The sequence below is a fragment of the Saccopteryx leptura genome, chromosome 2 (genome assembly GCF_036850995.1).
Source record: "Saccopteryx leptura isolate mSacLep1 chromosome 2, mSacLep1_pri_phased_curated, whole genome shotgun sequence".
In the NCBI taxonomy this organism is placed as follows: Eukaryota; Metazoa; Chordata; class Mammalia; order Chiroptera; family Emballonuridae; genus Saccopteryx; species Saccopteryx leptura.
In genome coordinates, this window is record NC_089504.1 from 326,374,346 (window position 1) to 326,399,586 (window position 25,241).

General features: G+C 44.2%; 1 protein-coding gene across 14 annotated transcripts in view; it reads right to left on the minus strand.

Annotated features, from left to right (window-relative positions):
- Positions 1-4,855: 4,855 nt before the first annotated feature.
- The window catches only part of SYNRG (synergin gamma), an 82,135-nt gene continuing 61,749 nt past the window's right edge, over positions 4,856-25,241 (minus strand). For 7 of the 14 annotated variants that reach the window (XM_066363250.1, XM_066363241.1, XM_066363246.1 and 4 more), the window contains 8 exons: positions 20,930-21,523; positions 18,303-18,466; positions 17,212-17,265; positions 16,221-16,317; positions 14,240-14,388; positions 7,192-7,302; positions 6,817-6,852; positions 4,856-5,488 (listed from right to left, as the gene is read on the minus strand). In XM_066363250.1, coding sequence (XP_066219347.1) covers positions 5,357-5,488; positions 6,817-6,852; positions 7,192-7,302; positions 14,240-14,388; positions 16,221-16,317; positions 17,212-17,265; positions 18,303-18,466; positions 20,930-21,523 — 1,337 coding nt within the window. In that variant the 3' untranslated portion in view covers positions 4,856-5,356. The remainder of the gene's footprint in view (positions 5,489-6,816; positions 6,853-7,191; positions 7,303-14,239; positions 14,389-16,220; positions 16,318-17,211; positions 17,266-18,302; positions 18,467-20,929; positions 21,524-25,241) is intronic. The other 7 variants (XM_066363254.1, XM_066363244.1, XM_066363252.1 and 4 more) reach the window with 5 other exon arrangements.

The window sequence follows — 25,241 nt, forward strand, 5'->3', positions numbered from 1 at the left end:
ATGTTAAAATATGGCTCCTGTGACAATGATGAACACTACTTAAAATAGACATCTCAGCTGAATCGTGTCAACATTTCACGTCCTTGCAGATGGGTAGGTATTATCATTTACAGTGCTGCAACATTGTAAAACAGCATAAAATAAAAGGTAGTTTTCAGTTGTCTTTTGGTAACCAAAGGAGTGAATCCTCCATTAAAGAAATCAGTTTTTCCCAAAAGGTATGCCTTTGCTTGACTATGAAGACACACAAATTCCTAAACCAAACATTAATACCAGGTAATAAGCAAATAATAGCTTGCTTTGTTGCAACTTGAACAAAGTTTCAACTGCTCCTAATACAGTTGACAACACAACTCACTAGAGACTTGGTAGTTTAATTAGTTCTCTATTCTCTGTTCCTGGAAAGCCACCTGGCATTACCAGGTTGCCTCTTAACGTTTAGGGGGTAGACACCAGTTACAGCACTGTTTCTTTTTATTTACTTTATTTGCCAGGTAGGTGGTAGCTGGCTTATCCATGGAATAATTTTCTAGAGTTTTGGTTTGTTTTGGCAAGAAGCCATGAATGATACCAGTGGCTGCATTTTATATAAATTATATATTTCAAATTTTATCTGGTCTGTGGCAGTGGTTTCCATCTAAATTCTGCCTTTTCTTGTTTCATACCATTTGCCTACTTTAATAAACACGTACCATTTATTGTCTAAAAGAAAAATTCAAATAAAGCTAATAGCTTCTATGGGAAATTAAAGGAACCATAAGTGCTGTATCAGCACATGATCAAAAATCAAAGGAACAATAAAACTATCCTATGGCTATGGAGGTAATAGCTTCTTTCATATGAAGGCAGACCGTCAGTCTGGTAGTCTCCGGGTAAAACTCCAAAATAATCATTGTACTAGAGGAAGAAAACATCTAGTGACAGATATTCACGGTAATTAAAGAAAATTTCCTGAAGAAATCCTGGTAGACAGACACCACTACTGGGATATAGTAACTAAGAGCATTCGTAGCATCGAGGAAGCCTAACACCTTGCTAATCTAAATGACAGAGTGTATCAGCCGGCCACAAAGGAAGGTGTGTGACCTAGAAGGAGTTAGGGGAATTTTTGTAGTGATCTCCAGTGCAGGGGAAGCATTTCAGAGTTCTGTAACATAGGACCCAGAATCTTTTCAAAGCTTAAGTATGCACTTGTCATTTTATATAAAAGATAAGTAGAATGCATCTTAACAAAAAATATGTATATGCACACAAAATACTCAGTTTAAAATATGCAACCTATATAGAGTGCCACAGGAAAAATAAAGCATGGATCACATCCTAATATACCCTGTGACACTTCTACCTTAAGCATGTCCAGACAAAAATTACACACTATGCCGTAAAATTTTAAAGGCAAAATACAATTTTAAAAAAGGGCTTATTAATTGCCACTCAAGCAGTGGGGTGAAGCTGCTGGCACACTGCACAGTATGAAAATAAGTAACCTTGGTTACCGTTTCCAGGGACACTGGGCTCTTGGCTAAGAGCTGAGGTGAGTGCACTGTTGAGTCATTTTAATAAACTTGAATAAATAAAAATGCAACGGTATTCCACACTCCCCAAATCCGGATTGGTGGTACCTAATAAAACATTTCTACCATTAAATAGGTGCTGAAAGTAATACTTTTCAGAGCAAAGGCTTTTGTTGATGTCTGCTGTTTTCCTCTTGCACTTCCCACGGAGTGACTAATACCATACTTGGAAAGGTCAGCGGTAATTAGACATTTTATTGGAATATACAAATGGAAACCAATCTTATTAGCAGGTGAGCATACTTTTTAAAATGTTAGTGATACAGGCCATTTTGACAAAATAATCCAGGCATCCCCAAACTACGCCCCGCAGGCCGCATTCGGCCCCCTGAGGCCATTTATCTGCCCCCCCCCCCCAGCACTTCTGGAAGGGGCACCTCTTTCATTGGTGGTCAGTGAGAGGAGCACTGTATGTGGCGGCCCTCCAACGGTCTGAGGGACAGTGAACTGTCCCCCTGTGTAAAAAGTTTGGGGACCCCTGGAATAATCTATATAGCATTTCAAAAAAAACTCTCGCCTGACCTGTGGTGGCACAGTGGATAAAGCGTCGACCTGGAAATGCTGAGGTCGCCGGTTGGAAACCCTGGGCTTGCCTGGTCAAGGCACATATGGGAGCTGATGCTTCCAGTTCTCCCCCTTCTCTCTGTCTCGCTCTCTCCTCTCTAAAAAAATGAATAAAAAACCCCAAACCTCTCAGCAATGTAAATTCTGTCAAACGGATGACATTCTTATGGCAAAGGTAGATTTTATTATGGTCTGTTATGGGATATACAAGACCAGTGAGAAACCTGCTTGAATTTGGGTGCCATTTGAAGCCTTAGGTGCTGCTCAGACTGAATCAGAGCACAGAGACCTCAGGAAAGCCTGGCAGAAACTGGTCCACATGTGTTGTTGCTGACACTTCACTAGCCCTGCTGAGGGCAAAAGCTCTGAAGGTAACCATTCAGAAACAGCTGTCATTGCTTTCCCCTTAGTCGCTGGAGATGGTATCAATGGGAGCAAATGAGAAAAACACGTATCCATACTTCTCTGCATTCTGGGGCACAGCAAGGTAAAGCAGAGGCCTCAGCAGTCACTGTTTTTATTTTATTTATTTTTTTTATTTATTGATTTTTAGAGGGTGGGGGAGAGAGAGAGAAAGGGGAGGAACAGGAAGCATCAACTCCCATATGTGCCTTGTCCAGGCAAGCCCAAGGTTTCGAATCTGTAACCTCAGTGTTCCAGGTCAACGCTTTATCCCACTGCGCCACCACAGGTCAGGCAGCAGTCTCTGTTTAATGAAAATGCTCTACATCTTTTCTGAAAATGGAAGTAAAAGGTGTAAGATGGAACAAAACAATTTCCTCAAGTTTTGTCCTGAAAAGGGAAAGTAATTAATTATGTAAAGCAACAATTATATAGGCAAACCAAATTTTTCAGTTCACAAAAACTAAGTCTAGCCTGACCAGGTGGTGGCACAGTGGATAGAGCATCGGACTGGGACACAGAGGACCCATGTTCAAAACCCCAAGGTCACTGGCTTGAGCACAAGCTCATCTGGCTTGAGTAGTACGGGCTCACGAGCTTAACTGTGGGGTTGCTGGCTTGAGCAAGGGATCACTCTCTGCTGTAGCCCCCGGTCAAGGCACATATGAGAAAGCAATCAATGAACTACTAAGGAGCCACAACAAAGAACTGATGCTTCTCATCTCTCTCCTTTCCTGTCTGTCCCTACCTGTCCTTCTGAATCTCTTTCTCTGTCTCTGTCACAAAAAGCAACTAAGTCTAGGTCAGACAATGTAAGTTTATACAAAGTGAAACATAAGATTTCAGTATCTCTTCATAAAGCACATGATTAATAATTCAGAGAATTGTGTGTCCTAGATTGGCTTGTTCTTCCTAGGAATAACAGTCCTAAACCACTTGACAGTCCCCCTGACTATGTATTTAGTTTAAGTGGCAAAGAAAATTTCCTACAATAGCATGAGACTTTTCCTTCTAAAATTCAGTGTTTTTGAGTAATTTTCTAATACTACTTTCTAAGTTCTGTTACCTTTACCATAAATATACTATATTATTCTCACTAGGCCAGGAACTCCCATCTACTAACCCCGAATTTTTGGGTCTCTCACATAGATACTGTAGTGAGTCAGTATTGGTACCAATGCGGTCATTTTTGGAAATCTGGACAAAGGCTACTGAAAAGAGCTTTCATTCAGCTGCCTTTCCAAATCTTGGCTGAAAAAATATACCGTGTTCACAGTCTGTGTGAGGTAAAACAGAAGGTTTTCAGGGAAGGCTCCTAAGGGAAAGGATATTCATCATGATACTCAAGGATTTGGGCCTCTGTCAAAATGAAAATTCTCCACTGCAAAATGCCCAGGCATATTTTGAAAAGTCCTCTTGAAAGTTGATGGTTTTAGAAATGAATGAAAGGAGTCAAGAACTGGTTCAGTTGCATCAGCAAAGTGGTAAGTCTGCCCTTAACCTACCTGCCATTGTTCAATGGAGACAATTTTTCTATAAAGAGAACATCAGTAGCCTGACTGCCGATGGTGTAGTGGATAGAGCGTTGACCTGAAACACTTGAGGTCGCTGGCTTGAAACCCCAAGTTTGCCAGCTTGAGACTCCAGATCATCAATCTGATCCCAAGGTCACTGGCTTGAGCAAGGGATCACTGGCTCAGCTTGAGCCACCTGGTCAAGGTACGTATGAGACGTAATCAAAGAACAACTAAAGTGATGCAATTACAAATTGATGCTTCTCTCTCCTCCCTTTCTCCCCCTCCCTGTCTTCCTTTCTTTCTAAAAAAAAAAAAATCAGTTGCCTGACTGATGATAGCAAGGTGGATAAAGGGGTCACTGGCTTGGCTGGAGCCCCCCGCCCAGGCACATATGAGAAAGCAATCAATGACCAACTAAGGTGCCGCAACAAAGAACTGATGCTTCTCATCTCTCTCCTTTCCTGTCTGTCCCTCTCTCACTAAAAAAAAAAAAAAAAAAAAAAGGGAAAGAACATCAGTTTCCTGACTAGTGGTGGCGGCACAGTGGTTAAAGCATCGACCCAGAACACTGAGATTACATGTTTGAAACCCTAATGTCCCAAGCTTGAATGGGGGATTGTCCATGTGATTCCAGAAGTCTTCAAATTAAGCCCAAAAATTGCTGGTGTGACAAGCCCAAGGTTGCTGGCTTAAGCCCCTCTGATCAAGGCACGTACAAGAAACAGTCAATGTACAACTAAGGTGAAAGCAACTATGAGTTGGTTTTTCTTCCTGTCTCTGTCTCAAAAAAGAAATCAGTTTAATAACAATTTCCCCTCTTTATTCATTTCAGATATGAACACTAAATGCAGATACACACACTCAACTTCACAGGACAGCAAGTGTTCTTGATATAAATAAGCACTGACTCAAAACAGTTTTGCCAGTTCTAGTCCTACAACAGTATTTTTCTTCACATGTCAATTCTTCACAGTTACTACACTGCAGCGGCAAATTATTGTGGTCCATATTTTAAAACATCTTAAGAAAACTAAAAATAAGTTAGCAAACTCTGGCGCCACACACAGTTTGGGTAGGGCAGTTTTACCTCCAATCCCAAAGACTGGGAGTGGGGACTTGGGGACAAAGGTCAATGTAGGAATGACTAGGAACTTCAGCTTTTCCCCATCCACTTCTTGGGGAACTCTTTATATAAATTCATGGAGGTGAACTTTGCAGTACTTGCTTTTTGTTCATTGGTCCCTGTCACCAATTGGTATGACAAAGAAATACCCAGCTGGGACTTCAAAGAGAAGCTTTTCAGAGCAAATCAGGCAAGATGAGGCCAGGAGGTTTTGGTTCAACACAGTTGATCCAGAAGTTGGCACAGCTGGCATGATACTGATGTCCTCCATAGGCCAGCTTGAAACTGTCTGTTTCTGAGTTGAATGCCTGCCAGAAATAGAAATGTGGAGCAAGTCAGGTTCTGCATTTAAAAGCTAATCAGCAACCAGCATGTAACACTTCTCCAGGTCACAGAGGCCAAGGGCAAGATGGCACATATACAAAAGCTGAGCAGGTGGCTATGGAAATTAAGGTGAGAAAATTTTTTGTTGCTAATTAATGGTATAAAATGTCTTGACCATTAAACCTAGTTTCAGCAAGAGAAGGCCAAGTCTTTCATTAAAAAGGCAGTCTAGGGGGGTGGGAGGAGGGTTCATGACACAGGTAACTAAAGCAGACAAGGGCTGTGGCTAATTTTTATCCCTCATTGTGCTGAAGGAAGCCCTTCCCTAAAGCCTGGCAAGTGACTGTAACAAGTAATCCCTTAAGTTTCTGTCCTATCATGAAAGAAAACAAATGATTATAAGCTCTTAGGCTCTAATGCCATTGGGAGATGATAACAATTAACAACTAAAAAGTTCAAAAAGGTACAGGGTTTCAAAATAAAATGATATTAAATATGTAAAAGCCTGACCAGGTGGTGGTGCAGTGGATAGAGCATAGGCCTGGGACGCTGAGGACCCAGGTTTGAAACCCTGAGGTTGCCGGCTTGAGCGTGGGATCACAGACATGACCCCACAGTCACTGGCTTGAGTCTAAAGGCCACTGGTTTGAACCCAAGGTTGCTGGTTTGAACAAGGAGTCACTGGTTCGGCTGAAATCCCCCACCCCCTAGTCAAGGCACATATGAGAAAGCAATCAATGAACAACTAATGTGCCACAATGAAGAATTGATGTTTATCTCTCTCTCCCTTCTTGTCTGTCCCTGTCTATCCTCCTCTCTCTCTCCCTCTCTCTCTCTCTCAAAAAGAAAAAATATATAAAGGAATTATTTCCAGATGAGTAATGCTTATAGGTGAGTTACAGCCAGCCAGTTCTCACCGCAACCATGTCCTGGGGTGCTTTTTAAGGCACCGCAAGTAAATAAAACTCTAAAACCAGTTTGTTTTTTGTCTGATAATGGCCAAATCCTGAAGCTCTCTGAGCTTATTCTTTGTCACTGTAACTTCCAGTCTTCCAAAAGTTGCACATTCTGTTACCGTTTGTCACAGAGAAACATAACCACACCAGAAGCCAATTACGAGAAGCATGCAAACAAGACAGAAGTGGATCCACACAGACAGCTAGTTGATTAAATCAAGCATTATGAGAGCAAGGGTAACTAAGTCAAGGATTCGTGATTGGAACGGCTCAGGATGGCAGTGGGATCATCTGATTTGCCTTCCACATTCAAAATTAAGATGGAGACACTAAGATAATGTATAACTGGTTCATACTTTTTTAAGATGTTCCTCTGCAGACTTCTCTTCTTTCTGAAATAACGTTGAAACCATAAGGTCAACAAAAGTCCCAGAACAGAGCCTTGTGCCTGCAAACAAATCCTGGCGGGTAACCTCACCTCTTCACCATGCACAGGGTGCTGCAGCACAAAGCCAGCAGCTCCTTAGAAAGGGAGAACTGCATGCCTTCCCTCAGCAGCTCCCCACTGCCCCTTTGAAAGAACATCTATTTCTGTGCTCAGATTGCAAGGCTTCATAAAATCCCCACCACCTCTGGGCACAGACCTTGTAGTGAAGTGGTCTGAAGGGGTTTATCGCCAGGTCACATTAGGAAAATGGTTTGCCATCTGCAGGGGAAGGCATGTGACTTACCCGGCTCCTGGAGTCCACATTTAATAGGCACACCCCACAAGCAAGTTCCTGAGCATTTTTAATCCCAGGCCGCAGCATACAAGAGGAAAAATCCAGTGAACTTTCATCAGGCTGCGAAAACAAGACAAATGGGTAAGAACCCAGCAATTCTAAACGCTGTTGGCTTCACTCCCTGATCACTCATCCCCTGTAGGTCCAACAGCAAATTAACTAAACTCTCTAATACCATCAATACAATTATTTACTGAGTAAATATCATTTACTGAGTACCTGTGGGTTCCAGGTACCAGGGATGCTAGCATGAGCCAAGAACAGTCCCTGTCCTCTGAGAACTCACAGTCTAGGGTAGGAGGATGAAAGTCATACTAGGGGTAAGTACCAAGTGCCCAAGCACATGGTGGTGGTGGTGGTGGGGGGCACTTAGCCCAGCTCACGGGGAATAGAGCCTGATGGGATATGCTAGGTGAAGGGGCTAGGGTGGAGGAGGTAGGGGAGGGAAGGATATTTATTCTATATAGAAGTAGAACAAGCAGGCCAGGCAAAGGATCTAAGCAAGAGACTGGGTATAGGAAAAAATCTAGGTGGGGGCCAAGATTATGAAAGGGGTAACAATGGAATTGGAGCATAAGGCCTTGGAAGGAATATATGGGGTTGAGGCTTTGTCCTGAGAAGCCATTACGGGCTCTAATCAGATCATGACAGCATTAGGTTTGTATTATGGTCAGATCCCTCTGACTGGGGGAGGCAATCTTCAAGGCATGGGCCTCAGTTACCAGGCTGTTGCAGTGCTCCAGGACATAGACACTGGAGGTGTGAACTAAGGTAATAACAGTGGGGAATGGAGAGAAAGTCGACACATGAAAGAGCTAGCAGTAGTCAACAGGCCTGGACGATCTGTTAGTGTGCACGGAGGGATGAGGTTTGGGCAACTGAGAGGACCCACCATTATAAGGCACATGAGAGCAGAACCATGCTTGGGGATGGGGGATGGGGGATGGGGAGGAGAGCTCAGTTTGGTACACGCTGAGCTGGAGCTGCCTATGGGACAGCCAAGTTCTGATGTTACATAAGGTGGCAAATGGATATATTGTCCTGGTGCTCAAGAATGAGAGATCTGGAAGTTATCAGTGAGAGACAGTAAATCTAACAATGGCTAATAAGTAGAGCCCTTACTTGTGCTAAGCACCATATAAAGCTCTTTGCTTTTTTAAATTAAAAAAAAAATAATTTTTTTTTTGAGAGAGAGATAGTAAGATAGGAACATGGGGTTGCCCTGACTGGGGAATCTAACTGGCAATCTTTACACTTCAGGATGACGCTCCGACCCACCAAGCTATCCGGCCAGGGCTTAGTTTTTATTGTTTTTTAAAGAGGGGAGCAGGAAGGAAAACATGTGTTGTTCCACTCAGTCGTTCATTTTTTGGTTGCTTCCTGTGTTGTGTGTGCCCTTGACTGGGGCTTGAACCCACAACCTTGTTGTTTTGGGACAATGCTCTTAACCCTTTGAGTATTGAGTCTTTTTCATACTCGCTGACTCCTAGGAGTGAAATTTTTTTCAAAAAAGGAAATTAGTTCCAGTTACTCTGGATTGTCAGGAGGCAGGAGGACGTACATGAATGTTCGTACTACTAAAAGTTAACCAACTGGGCTAACCAGCCAGGGCCAGCATATCTATAATCTACATTAAAAACATGTTACTGGCCCTGGCCGGTTGGCTCAGCGGTAGAGCGTCGGCGTGGCGTGCGGGGGGACCTGGGTTCAATTCCCGGCCAGGGCACATAGGAGAAGTGCCCATTTGCCTCTCCACCCCCCCTCCCTTCTTCCTCTCTGTCTCTCTCTTCCCCTCCCGCAGTCAAGGCTCCATTGGAGCAAAGATGGCCTGGGCGCTGGGGATGGCTCCTTGGCCTCTGCCCCAGGCGCTAGAGTGGCTCTGGTCACGGCAGAGCGACGCCCCGGAGGGGCAGAGCATCGCCCCTGGTGGGCGTGCTGGGTGGATCCCGGTCAGGCACATGCGGAGTCTGTCTCTCCCCGTTTCCAGCTTCAGAAAAATACAAAACAAACAACAACAAAAAAAAACATGTTACTGGCCCTGGCTGGTTGGCTCAGCAGTAGAGTGTCGGCCCAGCGTATGGAAGCCCTGGGTTCGATTCCCGGTCAGGGCACACAAGATAAGTGCCCACCTGCTTCTCTACCCTTCCCCCTCTCCTTTTTTCTCTCTCTCTCTTCCCCTCCCGCAGTCAAGGCTCCATTGGAGCAAAGTTGGCCTGGGCGCTGAGGATGGCTCCATGGCCTCCACCTCAGTCACTAGAATGGCTTCAGCCACAGCGGAGCATAGCCCCCTGGTGGGCAGGCCAGGTGGGTCCTGGTCAGGCACATGTAGGAGTCTGTCTCTCCGCCTCCCCGCTTCTAACTTCAGAAAAATAAATTAAAAAAAAATGTTACTGAACAAGACTATTTGAGAAATAATTAGAATCTGGCAAAACGCTGGGTCTTAAAATCAAATAAAAGCCCTTTAATATCTGTTTACCAAAGGGATAAGGGAAGAAAACAATGAAAAGGTCATATTATAATCTCCAGTGAAAATTATAATGTTCTGGCCTGACCAGGTGGTGGCGCAGTGGATAGAGCGTCAGACTGGGATGTGGAGGACCCAGGTTCGAGACCCCGAGGTCGCCAGCTTGAGCACGAGCTCATCTGGTTTGAGCAAGGCTCACCAGCTTGAGCCCAAGGTCGCTGGCTCAAGCAAGGGGTCACTTGGTCTGCTGTAGCCCCTGGTCAAGGCACATATGAGAAATCAATCAGTGAACAACTAAGGAGCCACAACAAAGAATTGATGTTTCTCATCTCTCTCCCTTCCTATCTGTCCCTATCTGTCCCCCCCCCCTCTGTCTCTGCCACACACACACACACACAATTATAATGTTCTGCATAAATTACCTGTGGTTAAGTTAATCTTTCAAATGATAAAATTAGCCTTTATAATACACATCTATAAGCAGGGAGATTGCTGTAGTACACAGTAATTGCGTGACACCCATCAATGGCCGTAATTCTATAAGAAAGTATGCCCTCGCCCTGGCTGGTTGGCTCAGTGGTAGAGCGTCGGCCTGGCGTGCAGGAGTCCCGGGTTTGATTCCCGGCCAGGGCACACAGGAGAAGCGCCCATCTGCTTCTCCACCCCTCCCCCTCTCCTCCCGCAGCCAAGGCTCCATTGGAGCAAAGATGGCCCGGGCGCTGAGGATGGCTCTGGATGCAACAGAGCGACGCCCCAGAGGGGCAGAGCATCGCCCCCTGGTGGGCATGCCGGGTGGATCCCAGTCGGGCGCATGCGGGAGTCTGACTGCCTCCCCGTTTCCAGCTTTGGAAAAATGCAAAAAAAAAAAAAAAGAAAGTATGCCCTCTACAGGCCACCTTAAATTAAACATCATTTACTTTAATTGGGAAGTACTTCATGCATTTAGTAAGGTAAAAAATAATTATACACTGACAAGTCCCAGAACCAGATTGGGATATATAATCGAGAATGTTAGCCAATAATAAACTACTAAAAGGATGTCCAAAAACATCATTAGTAAGAAGATGATTTTGGTAGTAATTACTGTTCTTCACCAATCTTTTCATTCTCCTTCCCTTAAATTAGGCATGGCCGTGCAACTTGCCATATGTGGGCCTATGTCACGTATGAACCTTCTGAGAGGAAACGTTTAGGACAATGTGCTGTTTCTGGTGTTCCCTGACCCTCCCATTGTGACCAACTATATTCCATGGGGTGGAGGCTCTATCAGCCCAGGTCCCTGAGTGAGAAGGACATAGCACAGAGATCCCTCCAACTTGAGAAGGGCATTTAGCAGGAGCAAGAAATAAAGCTTTGTTATTTTACATCGCTAAGATGGGAGAAGCAGTCTGGTTTGTAGCATAATCTAGCCTAATATAACTGATATAAAGAGTGATCTATGAGCAAAAGCTCACCAGCTTGGACCCAAGGTCGCTGGCTAGAGCAAGGGGTTACTCGGTCTGCTGAAGGTCCACAGTCAAGGCACATATGAGAAAGCAATCAATGAACAACTAAGGTGTCGCAATGCGCAACGAAAAACTAATGATTGATGCTTCTTATCTCTCCGTTCCTGTCTGTCTATCCCTGTCTATCCCTCTCTCTGACTCTCTGTTTCTGTAAAAAATAAATAAATAAAAAAGAGTGATCTAGACATAGGTTCCACAAGCAATTACAGACTTTTGATTTGGGTTAGTGTGACTATTCTTGGCTACAATGTTTTATGTAATTTTCCCTATTGCAGTGGTTCTCAACCTGTGGGTCACGACCCCAGCGGGGTCGCCTAAAGCCATCGGAAAATACAAAATACATATCAGGTATTTACATTCCGAATCATAACTGTAGCAAAATTACAGTTATGAAGTAGCCACCAAAATTATTTTTTGGTTTGGGGTCACCGCAACATGAGGAACTGTATTGCGGGGTCACGGCATTAGAAAGGTTGAGAACCACTGCCCTATTGCTACTATAATAAATTAGTACACAGTAGGTAGAGCGTCGGCCTGGCGTGCAGAAGTCCCGGGTTCGATTCCCGACCAGGGCACACAGGAGAAACGCCCATCGGCTTCTCCACCCCTCCCCCTCTCCTTCCTCTCTGTCTCTCTCTTCCCCTCCCGCAGCCGAGGCTCCATTGGAGCGAAGATGGTCCGGGTGCTGGGGATGGCTCCTTGGCCTCTGCCCCAGGCGCTGGAGTGGCTCTGGTCGCAACAGAGCGACGCCCCGGAGGGGCAGAGCATCGCCCCCTGGTGGGCGTGCCGGGTGGATCCCGGTCGGGCGCATGCGGGAGTCTGTCTGACTGTCTCTCCCCGTTTCCAGCTTCAGAAAATAAAATAAAAAAATAAAATAAATTAGTACAAATCTCATCACTTAAAACAACATAAATTTATTCTCTTAACAGTTCTGAAGGTCAGAATTCAAAAATGGGTCAGCTATGCTGCATTCCATCTGGACATTCTAAGGAAGAATCTATGTATTTCTCTGCCTGTTCCAATTTTTAGAGCCTGCGTGCATATTCCCTAGAACATGGTTCCATCTTTCATCTTCAAAGACAACAGCATAGCACTTGCCAATCTTTCTTTCTCTGTTTTTTTTTTTAAGTAAATAAATTTTTATTTAAATGGGGTGACATCAATAAATCAGGGTACATATATTCAAAGAAAACATTTCCAGGTTATTTTGTCATTTAGTTCTGTTGCATACCCATCATCCAAAGAGAGATCGTCCTCCGTCACCCTCTATCCAGTTTTCCTTGTACCCCTCCCCCTCCCCCCTCCCTCCATCCCTCCCCCTACCCCCCTGTTTGTTTGTTTTTTTAAAGATTTTACTTATTCATTTTTAGAGAAGAAAGAGAGCAAGAGCAATAGAGGCCCCGGCAGTTTGGCTTAGCGGTAGAGCATCGACCCGGTGTGTGGATGTCCCAGGTTCGATTCCTGGTCAGGGCACACAGGAGAAGCACCCATTTAACTTCTCTACCCTTCCCTCTATCCTTTCTCTGTATCTCTCTCTTCCCCCCTGCAGCCAAGGCTCCACTGGAGCAAAGTTGGCTGGGGCACCGAGGATGGCTCCATGGCCTCCACCTCAGGCATTAGAATGGCTCTGGTTGCAACAGAGCAATGCCCTAGATGGGCAGTGGATCCTGGTTGGGTACTTGCAGGTGTCTGTCTCTCTGCCTCCCTACTTCTCACTTCAGAAACAGAGAGATAGAAGAGGGGAGGAACAGGAAGCATCAACTCTCATATATGCCTTGACCAGGAAAGGGTTCAAACCAGTGTCTTAAATATTCCAGGTCAATGCTTTATCCACTGTGCCACCACAGGTCAGGCTCTTTCTGTTTTGTTGGTTTTTTTGTTTGTTTGTTTGTTATTCCTGACAGACACACACAGAGAGAGAGACAGAGAGGGACAGATAGGGACAGAGAGAGATGAGAAGCATCAATTTTACATTGCAGCTCCTTAGTTGTTTAATGATTGCTTTCTCCTATGTGCCTTGACCTGGGGGCTACAGCAGAGTGAGTGACCCCTTGCTCAAGCCAGCAACCTTAGACTTAAGCCAGCAATCTTGGGCTTCAAACCGGCGACCTTAAGGTTCGAACCTGGGTCCTCTGTGTCCCAGTCTGATGCTCTAGCCACGGTGCCACCGCCTGGTCAGGCTCTTTCTCTGTTTCAATTGTCATATCACTTCCCTCATTCTCACCTGCTTCCCTCTTATAAGGATCCTTGATAACACTGGGTCCACCTGCATTATCCAGGATAAGTTCCCTCTCTGAAGATCCTTAATTTAATCACCTTAGATTAGAAAGTAGCTTTTCCTGTAAGGTACCAAATTCACAAATTTCAGGGACTAGAGTGTGGACACTTTGGGGGGGGGGAGAGCATTCTTCTACCAACCACAGGCACCTTCTCTCAACTGATAGTCATGCTGAAGATTCTGTCTCTAAAGCACTGTGCAGACTGGCAAGAGGACAGAAATGCTACCATTATTAAAAATAAACAGTTCTCCTGACATGTGACAGCAACAGGAAGTAAGCACTCTGAAGTTCACCACTAATTTCACCTTGACAAGAAGCACAAAAGAATTTATATTATACTGAGGTCTATTAATAGAGGAATCAAAGAGCCTGTGTGGGTTTTTAATTGACTGGAGGCCAGGAGAATAACAGTCCTGTCTCTTTTCAGAGATGGATGGCAGAGATGGATTGGTTTTGTTTTCCAGGACTGAGTCCTTCTTGTTCCAAACCTACTAAACTTCAACCCATATCCTTGAGATAAACCTTGGGCAACAATTCACTTGTCTCACTGACACATGATTTTTACCTCTGAATTCCCGTAGTCTGTACCTAGAGGAGGAGACAGGCTTCTACCACAAAAGGGGGTTTGAGTCCATGGATAAAGGGCATATATAAAAGGGAAGGAGAATATAAAACTTTGCTAGTAAAAATTCCAGTTTAAGTAAATGTTAAGGAACCAAGATTCTGCTTACTGTGTCCAATGGGCTTACCGTGAGTGTAGCAAGTGACATGAAGCCGATTAGGTTATTCCAGACTTTATCAATGTCCTTAAGCAACTGCTGGAGTTTCTCACTGCACACTGCAGTGGCTCTGATCCCCAGCTCCACACGCTTGGTCACCCTGTACACTTCCACCACACCTGGCAGGGGAAGGGGTAGAGTTAGGTGCTGGAAGAGGAGAGATAAGTAGACAAGACAGCATCACTGCTTGTTGGTCTCTTAGTTGGAAATAAGGACTGTATCTGGACATAGGTAAACGTGCTATTCCGTGGGACCAACCACCTCTCAATGTGTCAGTAGAACTGACTGGGAAGAGGGTAAACTTAGAGCTACAATACGGGAGTTCAAATTCCAGCTCTGTCGCTTACTTGCTGTGTAACCTTGGGCAAGTCACATAACTTGTCTGTGCCTCAATTTCCTCATCTGCAAAATTAGGTTAATAACAGTACCTCTTTCAAAGGATGGTTGAGGGGATTAAATGGGTTAATACTGTAAAACTGCCTACAGATCAGGAGGCATTCTGCAAGTATTAGCTATTACTTTTTCTCACTTTTTTATGAGTCCATCTGTTTGACTATGGGAAATGCCATTAAACTCACTGAAAATGGGAATATTAAAAGTTCAAAAGAATCTGAACGTCAGTATCATCACAAAGTAATTAAGAAATAACTCACTTCTTTGAATGCCCAATGGTTCACAGTCTGCAGCTTCATGTATCTTTTATACATTTAAAAGGACTCAGAACAGTTCTTTTCCTGTCATCTCTGAATTGTGGCTGGACTCTTCAAGTAAGGATGATAGGTGCCAAGTACTTCTACATTCAGAGGACGGCCACCAGTCACATCCCAGCCCTCACCACAGCCCCTGAAGAGAGGACTGAGAACTCCGGGGCTCTTCAGGGTGGGCTTCATCAGCCCTGGATAGCCTGACGGCTTCTCCTCTTCCTTTCCCAGGGGAAGGGCAGGAATTATTGCCCACCCTAAGCCAAGGGAGGGAGCTCCTAAGACAACTTTTCATATTCAATAGATAGATACTAGGAAACCTACTAGAAGAACAGACATCTGTTTATGCAGCAGATTGTGCCAGTATGGGTGGGAAAATGGAACTCGAGTCAGGTGGCAGGAGCAGAGACCATATGCCTTCACTATCCACTCACCCAGAAATATTTTTTAGTGAACACTATGTGCCAGGCACTAATCTAGCTACTGAAGACATAGCAATAAACAAAACAGGCCACAATCCCTCCTCTCTGGGAGGTTCCTTCTAGTGGAGGGAAACAGATAATAAAAAAGAAATAAGTAAAATATATAAGATATTAAAGGTGATAAAACGGTGATAAGGCCAGGGAGAAAAGCAGGCAGGGAAAGAGACAAGAAGTGCCTGGCTGGGGAGAGGGGATATAGTTGAGTAAGGGGGGCCTGGGAAGACCTCACTAAGAATGTGACATTTGAATGAAGATCTGAAAAAGACTAGGTTCCAGTGTCCGTGGCTCCAGCACAGGCCAGGCCTGAGCATGGGGTGAGGGGGAAACACCAAGATGGACAGAGATTGGGGTTTCAAGTTGGACTGGGCTGTTTACACTGAAGGTAGCTAGAAAGCTACAGAATCTGTGATACAGAATCTGTGTTAAGGGATAGAGAGGAAGAATGGATAGACCATGGTAAGGCAATGACTAGAGACCCAAGGATTTCATTTCAATGTCTCATCTAATTGAGACTCTTTGATAAACCAGGGGCACAGATGTAATTTTACATTGTTGCTGTTATGTTAAAACAGGTACTGGGAAACTTAGAGACCTTAAGTCAAACAGTCAATTGTTTCTGCCTATGACTTAAGTAAGTGTCTTATCTACAAAAGCAGATGCTATTTAGTAAAGTCATGTAACTTGAGAAACCCAGATTAAACTACTTAAGGGAAAACCAAAACTATCTCACAGTGTCATGATTTTGAATAAGTAAAATATAAAACATACCTAATAAATATTCCATGCCTTGAGCTGACTGAATTACTTCTGTGCACACGGAACTACTACTGATTCCATTTAAGGTATCATTTGCTTTCTTAATGACCTATAAGAAATGAAATCACATCACCTTACATAATCAAGAAGAGTCACAGCAAATCAATTTACTATTAGTAGAAAACCCAAAAGGAAGAGGCCAGGAGGTGTGAAAAAGCATGACTAACTGATGCATGTACATGACTAGGCTGAAACAAATGAGGATTTAATTTTAACCTTGAAGAAAAAACCCTCCATTTCTCTGAAAGAAGTTCCATTGCTTAAATTTTAGTTTAATTCAGGCAGCATTCATGACATCATTTTGTTATTTATTTTTTTGACAGAGACAAAGAGAAAGAGAGACAGGCAGATAGGGACAGACAGACAGGAAGGGAGAGAGATGAAAAGCTTGAGTTCTTTAATGGGGCACCTTAGTTGTTCACTGACTTCTTTCTCATATGGGCCTTGACCGGAGGGGGGGGGGAGACTATAGCAGAATGGGTGACCGCTTGCTCAAGCCAGAGACCTTTGGGCTCAAGCCAGCGACCATGGGGTCATATCTGTGATCCCACGCTCAAGCCAGCAACCCTGCACTCAAGCTAGAGAGCCCATGCTCTAGCTGGATGAGCCTGTGCTCAAACCAGCAACCTTGGGATTTCAAAGCTGGGTCCTCTGCGTCCCAGTCCAACGCTCCATACACTGCGCCATGCCTGGCCAGGCTTGTTTTGTTATTTCTTAAACAAAGTGACAGACAAGGGCACAAATGACAAATGAGACAGTGTCTGCTATTGGAAAAGAAGCCTCACTTAAGACGTATGACTTTCTACAGAGCTTCATATGCACAGGCCTTCGAGGGTGGGCTCACTTCGATTTCACCTGTCTGTTCAGATGAACTAAGGAGAAGGGGAAGTGACACAAGGCAGCACTGACATACAGGTGAACATTGTAAAGGTAACATACTCACATCCAGGGCACTCCCCAGGCACCTCTGCCATTCATATGCATATCTCTCATTCTCCTGTGAATTTTATAAAAAGAACTGGGTTAAAAGGGAAAGTCTGGAATCCTCTATTTATAACTGTCAAATCAAAGGGCACTGGAAGACTTTCCTTTTTATTAAAATCACTACAGTTCAAGCACAGTTTATCTTATGAATGCATTAATAATTGTTTTTTATAGAGAAAGACAGGAAGGGAGAGAAATGAGAAGCATCAATTCATAGTTGCGGCACCTTAGTTGTTCACTGATTGTTTCTCATATGTGCCTTGACCAGGGGACTCCAGCTGAGCCAGTGACCCCTGGATCATGATCCCATGCTCAAGCTGGCAATCTTGGGGTTTCGAACCTGAGACCCCAGCATCCCAAGCTGAAGCTCTAACTACTGCGCCACCACCGGGTCAGGCCCCATTAATGACTTTTTAAAATTTCTAATAAATGTAACTTCCAAGCACATAACTTGTAGATCTGAGGGAAATGTTTTGTAGCTGCTTCCCTCTGCAAATGTCGCCTTATTTATTCTAGTAATGGCATAAACTTCAAAGGTACTCTTCACACAGGTGCCTAGTACAAGAGGCCATATCAAGCCAGCCACCATGTGTGTGCCCATGTGCATGCATACATGCGTGTGCATAACAGGGGTAGGAGAACGGTTAAGTGTTGGCCCTCCGAGGAAGCAGCATGGGACTAAGATAAGCAACTATAAACAGAAGATTCATAACATTTTCCCTTTCTTCTCCATTTCTAATGTTCTACCATTTACTAAAATGATAAAGTCTGAGTGCTCAAAAAGTATTCCCTTAAACACATTCCTCCTTGTGAAGTCCCATAAATAATTTCGATTTTAAGATCACTAACTACTTTTCAGTGGAGGAAATAGAGAACGTATTTTCATCCAGTGTTGTCGCGATTCTCTCACTTTAATTACATATTTTATATCTGGTGCCTTGTGACTCTCTGCCCCTCCTGTCACATGCGAAAGCTGCAGGCATTCTTCCTCAGGGTCCTCTGGGCTCAGCTGGCCCTTCACCTGGCCCTTGTGGGAAACCACCTGCTCACCTCCACCTCGCCTGTCAGGTCTTTGTACTTGTCACGGATGACAGGCAGCGCAGGCCTCTCACTCAGAGTGTTGGAGCGGTCTCGGAAAGGCTGCTCCAAAGCCAGAGATGGAGAAGAACGGCTTATTTCTTTATCACCAAGGCTCAAGCTCCTCTTGTGTGATCCTGGGAGAAGTGGATGGCACGGTTAGATGCCTGGATTACTCAGCTTAGTTCAAGCAGGGGCTCTTGCCAATGTGACAAGATGTTTATGTTGATGTTTAGGTCATGAGGCGTTCAGAAACACCATCCTCATTTGTTCTGTCTGGCAAGCTACATGCTGAATCCTTTCCATTGTTCTCTTTTGCTTGGTTTCCCTGCCTTTCATTTTCTCTACTACTCTTCCCCGAAATAACATAATTCTTACATAATTCTAAGTGCAGAGTCACTGGAATACAGAGGACTGAAAAGTCTTTCTAAATATCAGTGCATAAGAGCTATGCTGATTTACCAGTCCTTAGTTATGGTTCTGCACCCATCTCTTGCACACTCTCTCAATCTAATGGAAATCAGCGATCCCCTCTGTCAAGCTGGGCTTAGAGCAGAAGGGGCAAGCTCAGATGCCTTCAGAGAGCAGGTAAGTGAAGCAGATGACTACAGTCAGTCAGGTGGAGACTGGAGTGCTGGGGGCTGTGACACTAGGGAGAACACACCCCACTGATTAGAGGGGACATTGCTACTCAGCTCCATATGATTGTCAAGAGCTGGCAATGCAGGCCTAGTGTGGCCAGATACTACTTTTTAAGAAAAGCTAGAAATTCAGATTGTGAAACCCCATGATTTTTATGTATTGGTATCTGCTTCACACACACATTTTTTTTTTTGACAGGGACAGACAGACAGGAAGGGAGAGAGATGAGAAGCATCAACTCATAGTTGTGGCAGCTTAGTTGTTCATTGATTGCTTTCTCATATGTGCTTTGACCAGGGTGCTGCAGCTGAGCCCCCTCCTTGCTCAAGCCAGCAACCTTAAGTTTCAAGCCAGCATCCTTGGACTTCAAGCCAGTGACCATGGGGTCATGTCTATGATTCCACACTCAAGCCAGTAACCCTTTGCTCAAGCTGGTGAGCCTGTACTCAAGCCAGCCACATTGGGGTTTTGAACTTGTGTCCTTAGCAACCCAGGCTGAAGCTCTATCCACTGCACCACTGCCTGGTCAGGCTGCTTCACACATTTAAAAACTCTTCTTTGTGGGTCAATAAAACAGCTCTGCAGACTGGATCCAGATCTACAGCTACCACATTGCAGTCTCTGGCTTAAAAGATACAGGACATAGCCAGGAAATAAGAGCAGAGCTAACTTGCCCACAAGTGGATCAAATTCATTTCTCTGGTACTTTTAACTCAACACACTGCTAACCAAACATGCTAATGAACAACAGAATGTGTGTTTAGCCAAAAAGCAGTTATCTGAGGTTTGACTTCAGTCTCAAGAAAACCTTTTATTTCCCCTCTCTTTTGTATTTTTCTGAAGTGAGAAGCAGGTGAGGCAGACAGACAGACTCCTGCGTGCACCGGACCAGGATCCACCCGGCATGTCCACCAGGGGGCGATGCTCAGCCCATCTGGGGCGTCGATCTGCTACAACCGGAGCCATTCTAGCGCCTGAGGCAGAGGCCATGGAGCCATCCTCAGCGCCCAGGCCAACTTTGCTCCAATGGAGCCCTGGCTGTGAGAGGGGAAGAGAGAGACAGAGAGAAAGGAGAAGGGGAAGGGTGGAGAAGTAGATGGGTGCTTCTCCTGTGTGCCCTGACCAGGAATCAAACCCAGGACCTTCACATGCTGGGCTGATGCTCTACAGCTGAGCCAACCAGCCAAGGCTTTTTTTTTTTTTTTTTTTTTTTTTTTACAGAGCCAGAGAGAGAGAGTCAGGGAGAGGGATAGACAGGGACAGACAGACTGGAACGGAGAGAGATGAGAAGCATCAATAATCAGTTTTTCGTTGCGACACCTTAGTTGTTCATTGATTGCTTTCTCTCATGTGCCTTGACCGTGGGGCTACAGCAGACCGAGTAACCCCTTGCTCAAGCCAGCAATCTTGGGTCCAAGCTGGTGAGCTTTTTTGCTCAAACCTGATAAGCCCGCGCTCAAGCTGGCAACCTCGAGGTCTCGAACCTGGGTCCTCCGCATCCCAGTCCGATGCTCTATCCACTGCACCATCGCCTGGTCAGGTTTGTTTTTTTTTTTTTTTTTTTTTTAATAGCTATTTGTAATACACTCTTTTCAAATACTGGAAAATCTATTTCCGGCCAAACCAGGGACCAATGTTTTTTTTGTTTGTTTTTTTGTTTTTGTTTTTTTTATTTTATTTATTCATTTTTAGAGAGGAGAGAGAGAGGGAGAGAGAGAGAGAGGAGAGAGAGACAGAGAGAGAGAAGGGGGAAGGAGCTGGAAGCATCAACTCCCATATGTGCCTTGACCAGGCAAGCCCAGGGTTTCGAACCGGCGACCTCAGCATTTCCAGGTGGACGCTTGATCCACTGCGCCACCATAGGTCAGGCGGGACCAATGTTTTATTCTAAGAAAGAACATCTAACACCCCAGTAGAAAAAACCATGACAGTAAAAATCTACGTTGAAAGCTACTCACCTTGAACAGAAAGGTCAAAGGTTGCCAGTTCACTTTTGATCATTTCTTCACTGGATTTCATTTTGCTTTGTGAATTGGCCACTAAGAAGTCAAATTTGCTGATTTTGGGCTTTTCACTTTGAAACTCTCCATAGTCATCTGAACATTCTATGGGGGTGTCATGGGAAGTGCCGCTGGAAGCTGGGCTTGGGCACGTGGCCTCTTGGCTAAATTCAGTTGTAGGCAGGTCCTGTCTTGTGAAATCCTTATAGTCCCTGCTTTCATATTCATTTTGCTCACTGGTCTTAGGAATCACATCTTTAAAACTGGCAAAAGTAGGAAAGGTAGTCTCTGGAAGAGAATCTTCGCTTGGAAAAGTGGCGACTTTAGACAGAGGTGTCATGGTGATGTTTTCAGAACTGCCAAATGAAGTCTCTTTCTTTCGAAGAACTGAGGCAGCTGAGGAGGATCTGCTTCCTGCTGAGAAGACAAATGGAGAGAGTTTTCTGCCCTGAGATGCATCATCCCTGTCTGACCAGTCATAGTTTGTAAGTGTGCTCACTGCAAAATTGCTACTGTAAGTTCCAAAAGCAGCATATTTTAAGTCCTCTATATCTGAAAGGGAAATAAGACCCCACAATTAAAGGCAAGCTCACGATTTAGGCAAAATGCCCTAAACTCTGCAGAAGCAAAATGTCTAGCATATTTATTTTTATGCTATGTTGGAGTTAACTAAATTTAGAGCTTGTACTAAAATTAAAGGAGTTGAGCTATAAAATCTGATCTTTAAAAACCTACATTAGCCTTTACTTGTCATTTATATTTAGTTACAACAGCCATTTTATTTGGATATAAAAATTACCAAAAAAGGGATATGTTTCATCTACCAATACATATATACTGTTTCATATGAGAAAAGGGATATTTAATAAATTGTTCATTTATAAACTTTAAAATGTATATTTACAATATTCCCTGCCTAAAACCTGTCTCTTTCACCTTGACTTTGTTGGAAAATGTTACTTTAAAACAGGGACATATGAAGGGTACAGGACAAGCTAATTATTGTTGACAATTCCTCAAAACTAAAATGAAAATCATGTCACCTAACTTTTAGTCAATTATTAGAAGTTTCTGTCTCAAACCAGGCAAAATATGAGATTTTAATTAAGCAGTTACTTACCCAGTTGTTATTTTGATCAATATGGATGTCATACTGCTGTGATGGAGTATGAATGAGAAAGAAAAATCAATCTAATCTATGTTAGCCCTTAAGGAACAGTCAAAGGTCTGGGTCCTGTTTCTCCTTCAACTATGTTTTAACCCCTCATAAAAAAAAAAGGGTAAGAAGAAAAAGAAGAAATAAATGCTGGGGGCAAAAGACTCATTTTACACTCTTAATATATGTTTAAATAATTTGAGAGGTAGCATAAAACCAAAACAAATGTAGGTCTTTTATTTAGACAAACCTGGGTTCAGCCCTGCCACCTACTTCTTATGTGACACTAAGCAAGCTACTTAACATTTTCACACCTTGGTTATCTGTAAGATGAAAATACCATGTACTTGGATGGGCTGTGTTGTCACAATTAATGATAATGTGTGTAAAAGACTCAGGGCCCTGTAAGCAATATATGAGTGATATTTGTACAACACAGTCGCCATCAGACTCAATATGACATTTCGCCACTTATTTAGGGTCTAAAATGAAATTATTTCAAAGTAAAAATGAAATGTCAACTCATCATTTTAGTGGTCTTATTCAAAACTCAAATCGGCTCAGGCTGAGTAACACTATACAAGGTCGTGCGGAGAAGCCGCTTGTGCCACCTTTCTGCAGCAGTGTCCTTCAGTCTGACTCACACACGTTCAGTGCCATTGTAGTCATTGTATACAAGGCAACAAGGCCATGTGCTACACTCCCTCTGACAACCACAAACACAGTTTACAAAGAAAATGCTAAAAAGTTTTGTGACCTAGATTTTCATGACTAATAGGTGAACCAACACTGGGTCATTTCGTCTTTGTTTCACATCAATACTGCATACTTTATGAGTGTGAAGTGACTCCTGACACTCCTGTAGCTCTCCTAACAGCGTACTCCATTTCTCTTTCTTTAAACCCCACTAGCGAAAGGGTACTATGTTAATAATAAAAATGGAACAACCTGGCCTGACCAGGCGTAGCGCAGTGGATAGAGTGTCGAACTGGGATGCGGAAGGCCCAGGTTCAAGACCCCCAGGTGGTCAGCTTGAGCGCGGGCTCATCTGGTTTGAGCAGAGCTCACCAGCTTGGACCTAAGGTCGCTGGCTCGAGCAAGGGGTTACTCGGTCTGCTGTAGCCCCCACGGTCAAGGCACATATGAGAAAGCAATCAATGAACAACTAAGGAGTCGCAACGAAAAACTAATGATTGATGCTTCTCATCCCTCTCCGTTCCTGTCTGTCTGTCCCTATCTATCCCTCTCTCTGACTCTCTTTCTGTCTCTGTAAAAAAATAAAATAAGGCCCTGGCCGGTTGGCTCAGCGGTAGAGCGTCGGCCTGGCGTGTGGGGGACCCGGGTTCGATTCCCGGCCAGGGCACATAGGAGAGGCGCCCATTTGCTTCTCCACCCCCCCCCTCCTTCCTCTCTGTCTCTCTCTTCCCCTCCCGCAGCCAAGGCTCCATTGGAGCAAAGATGGCTCGGGCACTGGGATTGGCTCCTTGGCCTCTGCCCCAGGTGCTAGAGTGGCTCTGGTTGCGACAGAGCGATGCCCCCTGGTGGGCAGAGCGTCGCCCCTGGTGGGCATGCCGGGTGGATCCTGGTCGGGCACATGCGGGAGTCTGTCTGACTGTCTCTCCCCGTTTCCAGCTTCAGAAAAATACAAAAAAAAAAAATTTATTTATTCATTTTACAGAGAAGAGAGAGAGAGAAGGGGGGGGGGGAGCAGGAAGTATTAACTCCCATATGTGCCTTGACCAGACAAGCCCAGGGCCTCAAACCGGCAACCTCAGGGTTCCAGGTCAACGCTTTATCCACTGTGCCACCACACATCAGGCCACCCTTGTACTTTAAAACTCTGTATGTAAATGGTACCCTTCAAATTTGGCTCATTAAACAGGAAGAAAAAAGACTCAGATGAAAAATGTACAGTTTCAAAAAAGACTTTAGGCAAAACACTTCCTTAGAAGGTAGCCTGATTTAAATGAGGTAAAATTCAATCAGGAGGCAGATGAAGTTAAATACAAGACTAGTCTTCCTCTTCCAGGGGTATATTCAAAGAATGTTTCACAATACAAATTAAAAAAAAAATTTTTTTTTTTTAGTGAGAGGAGGGGAGGAGACAGAGGAACAGACTCCCGCATACCCGCACTGGGATCTACCTGCAAGCCCACTAGGGGGCTATGTTCTGCCTATCTGGGGCATATTTCTTTTTAGTGCCTGAGGCAGAGGCCATGGAGCCATCCTCAGTGCCTGAGGCCAACTCTCTCAAACAAATTGGGCCATGGCTGTGGGAGATGGGAGAGAGAAAAAAAAAAAGAGAGAGAAAGAGGAGGGGAAGGTGTGGAGCAGATGGTTGTTTCTCCTGCCTGCCCTGACCCTGAATGAAACCCAGGACATCCACACACTGGGCTGATGCTCTACCACTGAGCCAACCAGCCACGGCCCACAATACAGATATTTTTATTATTAGACCCTACCAGAAAGTTCTTTGGGGAAACTATATTATGATCTGCTCCCAGAATCTCATCCAAGGAAAGAGGAGCAATTTTTCTAGAGACAAAGATAAAGTTAATAACAAGTTAAGTTTGGCCTGAACTGTGGTGGTGCAGTGGATAAAGCGTTGACCTGGAACACTGAGGTTGCCAGTTCGAAACCCTGGGCTTGCCTGGTTAAGGCACATATGGGAGTTGATGCTTCCTGCTCCTCCCCACTTCCTCTCTCTCTCTTTCTCTCTCTCCTCTAAAATGAATAAATAAAATAATAACAAGTTAAGCTCTATCTAGTTCAAACATTACAACCAAGTTGCTATAGCAATAAAAAGACCCTTTTGTGCAATTATGGAACAATAAACAAAAACAAGGTTAAAAATATATATATATAAACAATAAGGTATTACCTTAGCTGAAAAAGTATTTTAATAATACCACTGGTCTTCCGCCCTTGCCGGTTAACTCTGTGAAGAGTGTCGGACGTGCATCAAAGTTGCCGTTTCGATCACCGGTCAGGGCACACACAGGAACAGCTCATTGTTCCTGTCTTTCTCTCTCTCTCTCTCTCCCCTCTATTCCCCTCTCTCACTAAAATCAATAAATCTGGTGTGAATGAGTTAACATTAGACATAATTGTTGT